At 35.3% G+C, this 12,581-nt stretch overlaps 1 protein-coding gene across 1 annotated transcript in view; it reads right to left on the bottom strand.

The window, feature by feature from the left end:
• wwox (WW domain containing oxidoreductase) overlaps positions 1-12,581 on the bottom strand; it is a 238,284-nt gene that overhangs the window by 223,995 nt on the left and 1,708 nt on the right. Inside the window, exons 2-4 of the mRNA XM_028449599.1 lie at positions 11,900-11,964; positions 11,037-11,094; positions 7,687-7,856 (exon numbers count right to left, since the gene is read on the bottom strand). Of these exons, the coding sequence (XP_028305400.1) occupies positions 7,687-7,856; positions 11,037-11,094; positions 11,900-11,964 (293 nt within the window). The remainder of the gene's footprint in view (positions 1-7,686; positions 7,857-11,036; positions 11,095-11,899; positions 11,965-12,581) is intronic.

Below are 12,581 nucleotides of genomic sequence, written 5' to 3'. Positions count from 1 at the left end.
TCTCCTGATCTTTCTGAGTCATTAAACCTTTCACTCTGGAGATGTTCTTTAGGTGGTAGAAGCTGTTTTTGTGATAGATTTGATCTGACTGCTGAATGTAAGATCTGAGTCAATCAGAACACCAAGGTTTTTGACTTGGTTTTTAGCTTTTAAAGATCGAGACTCAAGATAATTGCTGACAGCAGTTCTCTTTTCCTAGTTATCAAAGACAATCACCTCCATCTTGTCATGGTTTAGTTGAAGGAAGATTTCACTCATCCATCCAGTTGGTAACACTGCTACCAACAGTAATCTTTTCAAACAAATAAATCAATTTAGTGTAGACTTCAACTATCAATAAATCGAAGATCATTTGCTTGAAAAAAAGATGTAAACGGTTGAAATTGCCGCTTGAAAGTTTGTTTTTATCTCCATCGTAAACACACCGTTTTTTGAGGGTTTCTCGCATTGCATTGTGGGACGTGGAGTCCTGTCAACAAAATATCAAAAGTGATTTTACTTCATTTTGATAACGCAAGGAATACCAGGAAGAAACTAGAACAAAAATGGAATCACCGATTCAACAAATCACAGTAAGAATCCTTAATTTAAGCAAAGGATCTTCCTTTTTGTTAGAGTAAACAATATTTGATCCATGAAGCCTATAGAGTCATTTAGGACATCCCACGCACTTCGGTCTAACAAATACAGACATTTTTACTAATTGTTCCTTAATCATTCAACAAGCACACTTTAAATCTTCAGTTTGATCGGATAAATACTTTTCGGTACGATTTTCACGCATCTTTTATTTTCTTCCATTTTTAGCTTCCTATATCTCAGGAACTACATCACATAAAAAACTGAAATTTGGTAAAACAATACAGCTCCACCTACTCTCTCAAAATATACAAAAATGTTTGATGTCCACCTTATATGGTGGACATGCCAGCTCCTCAAATTTTGAAAAAAGTTTGTCTGGGTTTGGGTTTCAGTGCAATAACATTTGTACATCTGCCTGTGAGTATCATCTTACCTATCGAGATACATCACCTATCCTACCAGTAGAGCAGGTAAAATATCTAGGTCTTATGCTTGACTCCACTCTCTTTTACTTCTCATATTTATTCTGTTACAAACAAAATCACATATCGTTTGAAATTACTTTATCAGTCGATTAATTGCTTTAGTTTCTAGTAAGAAAACAGATTATTACTCAATTATTACTTCTTATTACAGACTACGGTGATAAAATGTATCAAAATTCCACACCTACTAATCAGCAGTCATTCAATGTTGTTTATAACAGTCTGTGCAGGTTTATTCATCGCTGCCCACCACTGTCTGTTGTATCAACAACTGGCCTGGCTCAATCCGTCCTCTAGATGACAACTTCACTGGTTACTTTTTTATTTTTAAATGCATTCATTATAGTTATCTTGACTATTTGAAACAATATTTACTTCCTTTTAGATCTTCCTATAATGAGGCACACATCTCAAACATTATTTATCGTTCCTAGGACCAGAAAAGTAATCGGTAAACTTTCAGCGCCCTCTGATTGGAATGATCTTCCTACCTTTATCCACTCTATAACCTCACTTGATATGTTTAAAAATGATCTTGTGCAATACCTTCAAAATGTATGTAAATGTTTTTGAGTCTTTTTGCTCATACCTCATATTTGTTAGTTTATTTCCTAATTGTTGTTAAAACGTATATGTCCTTTGACAGTTGAGAGCCCTGTGTGTTTGTGTGTATGGTGTGGGTGTGATAGGTGTTTCTGTGTGTGAGAGGTATGTAACATACTGTTAATGTTTGCCTCTATGTGTTATTGTGTGTATTCTGTGAAAAGCATGTACAGCTGCTTCTGACGTGTCCATCTCTTTGTTTGAACACTACCAAATACCCACTTGAAAACAAGATGGCTCATCTCAAGGGGTTTATCCTATAAATGAAATAAATATGGGTCTGGAACATGTTTGGGCCTTCAGTAAAAAACTTTTCATCAGCTTTGAGCTACAGTATTTACATAGACTGTTCACATCACTAATGATTAGTCACATATATGCATTGATACGTGGTGACACGCTCTTGAAATCCAAAAAACATTTTTTTTGCTATTAGCATTGGCTTATAACTGCATGTGGGGATGTAAAAAAAAAATCTGATCTCTCTTAATTTATAGTATAAAGGTTACTCTTCCTTGGGATATAAAACACATTTTCTTCATGCGTCTTCTTCATTTTTATGTTGGACCCCAACTTTGGGTTATTTCACCACTCATGAGCATTGAAAATCCTTTACATGAGGCCATTGCAGCTCGTTTTGTCTTAAAATTACTTATTGTTTATTAGTTTTTCACTAGTAACATAAAAAACATTTTTTTTTTAACTATTGCATCAGAAAAACATTTTTTTTTTAAACTATTGCATCAGAAAAACATTTTTTTTTTTTTTAATATTTATTTATTCATATTCATTTATTTAATTGCAATAACAAAACATGCATTGCTGTCTTAAAAAGATTGCACTTCTTGTAGTGTTGACCTTTGACAGCATGTGCAGACATGAACAAAAAAACAAAATAAAATACAAATAAAACATGATATTTTTGGGGGTCTTTTTTTTTCCAAAATAGATGAATATATCATCATCACTGACACTTATATTTCTATGAATGTCCGGCACAGCGTTCCATCTTTTCTGGATATGCTGAGCGTATAAGTGAAATAGAGCACCTGGTTGACATGGACAGTTTATTTGACAGAGACAGAGGGGTCACTGTGTTATTTCTGACCACTATTAAACATAGGATGTGTTGACAATGGGGCACCTGGGAGACTGATGACACTCTTCAGGCAGCGGGACACATAAATGTTCATAGAGAAGCGTTCCCAGCAGAGCAGTAGCAGAGCGGGAGTGACCACAATGTGCGACGGGAGGAGCACAACACAAATATAGTTTTGCCTTAGCGGGGGTACTATTTCAAGCCTCGGCTGAACTTGGTACAACACACAAAAAAAAAAAAAAAAAACACTCCATTTGAAACACAAAACTGAGTTTGACTCCTGAACGCTTGCCCATTTGCAGACTTACAGTCTTAGAAAGTAACTATTTTGTCTGCAGACCCTTTGGGAGCCATAGTGATTCAATGACAATGTTCCACAGACCCATGGCCAGTAAATAACCCGAGGGTTGGTTGATTGGGGAGGAATTAGAGCAACAGCCAAGGCTGCGTAATGGGGATGGATAGGAGGCTCAGGCCTGGGTCAAAGCCACTTAGGGATCAATGCAGAGGTACAGGTGTATACTACAGTGGGTCTATAAGAGTTAAAGGAAGGTGAAGAGAGAAAGGGAAGAAACTACAATCATTCATTTCCATTATCACAATTAAATTCAGGTCGGTACTGGTTTTTAATTTACAGAAGAAAGAAGAGGAGCAAGGAAGACTAATGCTGTAAACTGTGCGCAGTGATCACAGCAGCAAGACAAACGATGCCGATGTGTTGCCTTCCAGCAGCACTGTAACAATAGAACTACACAAGGTTGGTCACAAAAGCAGCAGCAGCAGCAGCTCTGATAAATCATGCATTAAAAAAACCCAAAGAAACGTGTATATATATACGTGCTTTTTATGTTCTGTAAAAGCTCAAATGCAAATGTCCTAATTGAATAATATCCTCCCGCTGCTAATAAAAATGTCACATTTGCTGCAGAGGAAATCAGCAATAAGGGAAACGGAAATAGGCTTGACACGTTGGATTAAAACACTACTGATGCCATTAAAATGCTAAGTGGGTCCAACCAATTGGCATAACCGTGTTTCACTGTGGGAATGTCAAAAGACTGCACAAGGAGTAGCAATTACAATTAGAATACTGTTAATTACGGCTGCTGCTGCATTTTTAATATGTGCGAGGGTAAAACAAAGGTTGAGTTAATACAGGTTTATTAAGTATTAACGCGGCATTAAAAATGTCCGTCTGTTGTAGCCACTTGACAAAAAGCTTTTTCCTCCATGAACATATTTCTACTTACCGTACTAAATACAGCTGAACAAAGGTTAAATGTGGATTATCTTTTTTCATTAGGAAGTTTTCTCTTCTTTTTTTTTTAACAAATGGAAAGAATTAAGAACGTTTGGAGGATGTGATACAACAACATGGACCTCATGTGCCCTCTAGTGGACGTCAGCACCCAGTGACTCTGAACTGTTGACAAGTCACTTTATCCATTCCTCTCCTGTGAACTTATTTTACAAGTGCTGCACTGCTTGAGAGGGAAGGAGACGTATTATATATTTTTATCGTCAGGATATTTTACGTAATTCATCGAAGAGGTCCAGGAGGTGCAATAAAGAGAAAGTTCATTTTTCTCCAGGACTGCTTTGTCATTATTCTCATTTATTCCCAGCATTAATCATCACACTCAGACTGCAGACATGCAAAATGTCCCGTATTTTTTTTAATGTTACTTAGCTGCATCAGGTTTTAAAAAACAGATGATCAATTTCTAGTCAAAATAAATTACATTTATTCTGTCTTCAATTCACCATGAATTCAAATTCCCAAATGCAATCTTTCTCTCTTTTGAAGTAGAGCCGGTGATGTCCGTCATCTTTACGTCTTCTACTGCTGGAGTGAAAACGGATGTTTTTCCTCTCAGCTGCGTCTATGCTAAGTGCCACAACAATCACTTTGCATTGAGTGAATTTAATTGCTCATTTACTAAACAATACATTTAATCATGGTTTTGTTTTTGTTTTTTTTGCTTTCTATTTCAAACTATTTTCCTGCTTGAAACATGAATTTGTTTACTTCAACAAAGTAAGGTTTCAATAAAAACTTAGCACTGAACTACAGAAGTCTCTTCAATAACTTGAAAAGCCTTCGAGGAAAACTAGAAGGGATCATGTTTTTTCACATTTTTTCTGAAATTTCTCGCCATGTAATCTCACGTGATTCGCGTAACCCTCCCGGCTTCCGTGAATTTAAATTAATAACAGTAGCTGAATTGAATAAAGCCTATTTAGAATGTTTGGTGTGATTTGGGGAAGTTCATTAGCCAGTAAAGTCATCTAAACAGAGAAAAGATGAAGAAATTGAAACAAAACAGAAATTACATGAAGATTGTAATTTCCCACCTTGAGTGTCTTAAGATTGTTCCTCTCTCTCTTGAAGTAAAGCCGGTGATGTCTGTCACTTTTATGTCTCCAGCTGCTGCAGCTTTGTTCCTGTTAAAATGGGACTTTTTGCTCTCCGTTTCTGCTATGCTAAGTGCCACAATTAACAATTTGCATTGCGTGAACTGAATTGCTTGTTTACTAAACAATACATGTAATAATGTTTTGCTTTCTATTTCAAACTGTTTTCCTGCTGCAAACATGACTTTGTTTCCTTCAACATAATGAAGAAAAGGTTGCAATAAAAAGAAAACGACATAACTTACTGTAGCACAGAACTACAAAAGTCTCTTTGATAACTTCAAAAAAAAATTTTTTTCTGTGATTGTTGAAAACGGACGGAAAAGGTGGAATTTACACTCTGAAATAGAAAAAGCCGCAATTTGAATTTTTTTTTTAAAATAAGGCCCAAGTATGACACGGAAGTGCCTCACATGCATGTTTTGGGACAAAATCAAGCAAACACGCTATTTATCAATGGAAAAAGGACTAATGTGTCAAATTTCGCTCATAATCTCAATCAAAATTTTGCGCTATTAAATCACACAACACGGCTGTGCGGGATGTCGTGCAAAATCTGTGTGAGTAATTTAAGATTTTATGATCAACGTTTTGGGAAGAAAAACGGTCAAATGTCAAATTTCTCGCAGAGCGTTCAGCTCCCAGGCTCCTCACCTTTGGAACCAGCTCCCAGTCTTAGTACGGGAGGCTGCTACTCTCTCCACCTTTAAAGCTAAACTCAAAACCTACTTATTTACTAAAGCGTATACCGTATATTAGCATTAACCTAACCACTAAGAACAAAGATTATATAGTAGAACAAAAACACTATATTCAAACACGATCCACAATCGACACATAGCCAGTCCAGTCAGACAAAGTTATGCCGGGTTGTAGACAATCCCCCATTTCTGAACCTTGTTGTATACCCATCACACTGCTTACACACCAATTACACTGATGTCCACCCCATATTCATTCTCATTCCACTGTATTCCTGTATCATGTTTTTCTGCAATCAGTTCCTTCTCCGTGCTGTTCTCTTTAATTTTTTTTCAGGTGTCTTGAAGCTGGAGATGACAGTTCCTGATCTGTGGTTCACAGCTCAACTAGTCTGAGACACTCTGATGTTCTATCTCTTTCCTGTTCTGTTGGTCCTTCTGTCCACTAACCCCAACCAGTCGCAGCAGATGGCTGCCACCTCTGAACCTGGTTCTAACAGAGATTTCTTCCTGTTAAAAGGAGATGTTTCTTCCCACTGTCGCTAAATACATGTTCATGTGGATCTTGTTGGGTTTTTTCCTTCTTATTATGAATTTTATATTTAGATAACGCTATGAGATGACATTGTTGTAATTTGCGCTATATAAATAAAGTTGAATTGAACTGAATTCATATCGCGTAAACGTAACCTTCCGTGAATATAAATTAACAACAGTAGCTGAATTGATTGACATTAAAAAACAAAAAACTCTGAATAGGAATTGAGGAAATTTCCCTAAAATAAAAAAGTTCATTTACCACTAAAATGGATGGAATTGTGTATGTTTTTACATACATTTCTGTATCATTTAAATACATGTGAAGTCGACACTTCAGGTCTGTTACAAATGTTTGTCCTGTATTGGGATTGTTTGCCAACTATTTCAATAAAAAAATAAGATTCATAATTTGCATTGTTCACTTTAGGATAATTAGCTTTTAAGTGTTTGTACACAATAATTAAAAAACATGGTTTCAAAAGAGTAAAAGTGACCGTGTTTATGTCGTTGCAAACCATACAAATAAACAATCATCTTCCTCTGAAACCTTTGGCTTGTCGTGTGCAAATCTAACTAATGCACAGATAACGACGGAGTTGCGATGAGGACAAAAAGGCGTTTAAGTTCACAGATGTCTTTGTTCAGTGAAGCCCCCCAGGCTGCTGTAAATCTCTGTACTACAACATCATATACACACAGCAATTACACTGTCGTAACTTTCCTCCAGACAAACTATTTGAATATAAAGACAATTAACAATTTTATGTTTATTTGATTTTTCCTCTTGCTGTCATTAAGTCTCAATAAATGGCCAGCACTTGTACTCGTTTAGACTGAAGGAAAAGGGGGAAATACATTTGTTCCCACACCATTATATAGTAAGCCATGCATTTGCAGGGTACAAATGGACGCCATTCATTACAGTTAACAATGACATCCAATTCAGCCCCGCTAATGAACTTCAACACAGTCATGTTCGGTATTAAGGAGTGATTTGTTGAGCGTAAGTGTATCATTTTGGAGGCTAATGCTGATGAATGTCTGTGTGGTGGAGGACTTGTTAGAAGTAGAAAATGTTGTCAAGCTGTGGAGCAACAGCACCATCTAGTGGTGTTACCATAGAAACACATTAATGTGAAGACGTCCAAACAGAGAGTTTAAGAACCCACACTTATTAACGTCCTTACCAACAAGAAACTCCTTTGAAATCAAACAATACACTGTTGTGTTCAGGAAAAATTCATCCTAATTTAAAACTCACCGATGCCTGAGTTTGCTCCTGTGATAACAATGACTTTGTCAGAAAGATCTCGGCCCTGAAGGATCTCCAGAGCAGCTGTGTTTCCATCATATCGCTTTGGTTTCACCGTGACATCCTCCACTGTAAAAGCCTGACGGGGGTCGAAATATGTGCTCCGCTTGTTTATGTGACTAAAGAAAACATGAAAAGGAAAGAAAAACAAGAAGTGCATCATTGTCAGGACTATCAAAGCTGCTGGAGATGAAAAATCAGATAAAGACCTATAGTGTAGGCCTCAAAGATCAATGAATTAAAGAAATGTAAAAAAGATGTAAACGGTTAACATTGCTGCTCAAAAGTTTATTTTGATCTTCACCAGAAGTGAAAGTAATGGATTACATGTACTTATGTTGCTGTAAATGAGTTGCTTTTATGAGTATTTTTTTAGAGCATATTTCTAAATTAGTAACTTTACTCATACTTAAGTATGTTTTGAAAGAAATAAAGTAATTTCTTACATTTCTACACCCAACCCTTACTGAGTAAATTATTGTATTTTGTGATTATTACTTTTTCTGTTTCATGGTCTCTACATATACTGCTGATCTCAGGTCAGCACATTGAACATAATCCATATGTTCATATTTGTGCCATTTCTGATCAACGTCCAGCCACAACATTCTACAGTTCAGGTTGTGGTTTCTACCTATTATGTTGTTACCCACATGCCATATTTGGCAACAAACTGTTTTAGAGTTTATAAATGTAGCTATACTTAGAGCCTGAGAATTTATTTGATTTTGAATTGAATTTATTGGTGTTGTTTTATTTAAAAAATAATTGTACATTTTGACAAACTATTTATACAGATGCCTTTGTGGAAAATAAATTAGGTTCCAATTGTGCAAGATTCAATCTCTTCCTTTTTAAGTTTACACATGAGATGTTTACTGTATGTAAGGGAACCGTGGCAAAGTGTATTACTAAAAATAAATGTGGGGGGCGAAAGTAACTAGTAACTTGTACTTTGAGTACAATTTCAATCAAGTAACAGTACTTCTACTTGAGTAGGATATATCAGTACTCTTTACACCTCTGATCTTCACTGTAAACACTCTTAATGGCATTGTTGGAAAAGGTTCATTGCGTAATGTGGAGTACTGTATACAGATGCCTAGAAGTGTTTTACCTCATTCTTACTGTGGTTTCTTGTGTTTGCCTCTGCCAAAGTGACTTCCCAACACATTTGTGTTGTTTTCATGGACAGAAAGTTGCGGCAAAACAAAGACAGATGTTTATTTTGGGGCTTAAAGGGAAGGATCCAAGTCGGGCTGAAATTACCGTAAATGTCTCACAGAGTGAGGTGAAATTACTGGTAAGAATGAAGTAAAACTAAAAATGTGTTCTAAAACCAGTGCTTAATTTGTAAATCATCAGGTCCCAGAACAAACGGCGGGTGTTGTTCCGGCAGTAAGAAAGAAACAGAATACATTATTTAAAGCGCCATTTGCTAACTCGATGGGCCGATAATTAAAGATTAAATCGGGGCTTTCGCCTTTAATTGGCCATGTAATGTTATTACATTAATGGAATTTATCACGTGAACACAAAGAACCAATTAACCTAAATGTTTATTTAAAAAATTAAAAATCAGCATTAAAGAAGCATGGACATTCGTCCGTTAAGGAGCACATCCGTCTCTTATTCTGGGCGACAGCTGTCAAATCTGCCATGCTGCAGCACCAAGGACAGTAAAATCAGTGCTAATTTAGTGACTCATCACAAAAGTCACTAAACTTTCAGACACAAAAACCCACAAATACTAAATATTTACAAATGTTTCCACCCATAAGGCCATAACTCCTCTAATGAATAAGCAGCACAGCAGAAAACAAAATTAAAACGTGTCAAAACAACCAAAAAAAAAAAACAACCATGGAGAACGTTGTATCCTCGCAACTTTTTTACGTATTTCACAGCCGAGGCCTGCCTTGTCTTTCATTAGCCATGAGTAGCAGCTCATCTGTCTTATGTCCATTCCAGAACTTTAACTGTTGTTTCCTTCTCTTCTCTCTGTCCTCCTCATGTCTCCGAGATAGTTCTCCTTCTGTATCCTGTCTGTTGGAGGCAGGTTCTCCTGCATTAGCATCATCGCTACAAGTGCTGCTACTCGTTACGTTAACAGCTGCTGTGCTGCTGCTGTGCTGCTGCTTTTTGCCGCGATTTCCACAGAAACAACCTTAGCCTTCTTACCTAATGCTTAGCTTCACTTATTGGCTTAAAAAAGCTTTTAAAATCCAATTGTTTTCATTTTCTTTCATTTTCTACCATCTTCTAAGATGACAGAAAAAATATTTTTGTGCAAAATCACATTTTAGACATAGCGTGGGCGTGGTTTGACTTTCCAATGTCTTCCTCACTCACACTCAGTTTTTACATCCAGTTTTGTGTTTACAAAGAAATTTCCAGTGATTTCAACTCAATAAAAGACACAGCTGTCCAAATATAATATTTCAAAATTTAATCAAAACACCTTAAAGTAAATGAGGTGCTGAAAAATAAATTACTTTTTATTGAGGTGTTGGATCCAATCAAATAAGTGCCGGTCAAAATCTAGGAGGTGCCAGATTTTTCTCCGGTAGGATCCGGCCCAAATTAAGCTTTGACTAAAACCATCTACAGGACTCTACATCCTAAAATACAATGCATATAACTTCAGTAAAGGTCGACCAATATGGGATTTTCAAAGGCCGATTCAGATACCGATTTATTTATTTTTTAATTTAGCCGATGGCCGATATACTTTTTTTTAAAGCGCATTGATTATGAAAGACAATTGAAACATTCATATGATATAAACGTATAAGTTTTAAATTAAATTGAATACACCAATAGAACTCTTAACATTTATTGAACTTTAGATATACCCATACACAACCAAGTAAAACAAAAATCCTTATCCTATTAAGAATATAATAGGATATGGTCATTTGGATAATTTGATCATGCACTATTATATTATATCAGCTTTTTTTATTATATCAGCTTTTTATTTGTAAGCCTATTGGCTTCTACCTCTCCCATGCACATGCTGTTATTATTATTACTTTTTGTTGGTTGTATACTCATACATCCGAATGGTTGTTTTTTATGTTCTTTCTTTTTTCCTTCAATGGCTACTCTAAAGTGCTAAATATTTTTTATTATTTATTTATAGATTAAAAAAAAAAAAAAACGGCTAATCGGAAAAAAGTCAATATATGGGTCGACCTCTACTTTTCATTTACAATTTATTGAATATTTAAATCCTATTTAAACACGATATGCTTTACTGCCTGTCTAAACATAAATTCAGTCAGTCAGTCACTCACTCAACATAGAGCATTTGTCCTTTCTCATCAGTTTCCTGCTCCCAGCCATACGGTAAGTCTGTTGGAATGGAAAGAACACTTTTTTTAATATGTTTGGCACAACACAGCAAAATTGGCAGACTTAAGTTATTACATGTAAATAAAAACTGGGTAACACTTTAGTTTAGGGAACATCTATTAACCATTAATAAGTTGCTTATTAGCATATATATATATATATTGGCTCTTAATTTGTAATTATTAAGTACTTATTAATGTCTTATTAAGTACTTATTAATGTCTTATTATACACTTGGCTATCTCGCAGTCCAAAGAGGGTTAGGATTAGGATTAGGGTTAGGGTTAACCTTAATCCTAACCCTAACCCTAATCCTAGCATGTTAAGATTGTAATTCATATACAACAACTTCCTTACTTAATACCAATAAGTAATACTTCTGAGGTTATTGAGGGAAAACTCTTAGTTAATGGCTTACTGGTTGTATATTAAGGCATTAATAAGTACTTAATAATGACTAACTAAGAGTCAATATGTTACAAATATGCATGCTAATAAGCAACTAATTAATGGTTAATAGGTGTTCCCTAAACTAAAGTGTTACCAAAAACTATTTAAAAAAAATTTAAAAAGTTGACTAATGCAGCATTAAGTTAAAAGCCATACAAGAGGCCGAATACTAGGTTAAAGTTGGTAGTTAATATATAATAAATGATGTCCTCTTTGTGCTCAGATTAAGGAAATTTATATTATGGATTAAGTCAGCAATAACAATGAACTCCACAGCTGCTAAATAACCCTGTAAACACTACCTTGCTTATGTGTTTTTCAAGCAAACAAATAAAAAAAAGGAGAATAAACAAACCTCCAGCACAACGTTTCTTTTTTCCCGTCTTCGGGTGTTCCCACTGAGTTTTCATCTCATCGTGGCTGTTGGTGCAACAAGAAGGTGAGGACTTTAGTCAGTGATGTGGACTTAAGGTCTAACGGCACGGAAGAAGAATTTTAAAAATGTTAATGATAAAAACAAAAATAATCGAGAAAATAATTGGACTTCCTCTGCTTATACTTGATCACATATTTAACACGTCTATAATGTTTGTTTGAAATGAGTGGCACTGTTTTAGGGCAACATAGAGAAAAAAGCTGACTTTGAGAAGAACATAGTCTAAATTTATGAGAAAAAACTCATAATATAATGAGAATAATAAGTTCCTGCTGTCACAGGAAAAGAGTCATAGCACTACAATGTGAATAAGTCGGCATTTTAAAGAGAAAAACTGCATCGAAGCATTTACAGATGTTGATATACAGACCCTTTCCAAAAAATTAGAATATCACGGAAATGTTGTTTGATTTCCATAATTCCATTCAAAAAGTTAAACTTTCATACATTATAGATTCAGGGCCCACAATTTAAACTATTTCAAGTATTTATTTGTTTATTTTTATTTTTCAAGTTTAACTTTTTGAATGGAATTATAGAAATTAAACAACGTTTCCATGATATTCTAATATTTGTAATTAATGTAATTCTGTACAGCACT

This window comes from Gouania willdenowi, chromosome 6 (assembly GCF_900634775.1).
Source record: "Gouania willdenowi chromosome 6, fGouWil2.1, whole genome shotgun sequence".
NCBI lineage: Eukaryota > Metazoa > Chordata > Actinopteri > Blenniiformes > Gobiesocidae > Gouania > Gouania willdenowi.
Note: the sequence above shows the minus strand (reverse complement) of the source record. Positions and strands in the feature narration are given on the sequence as shown.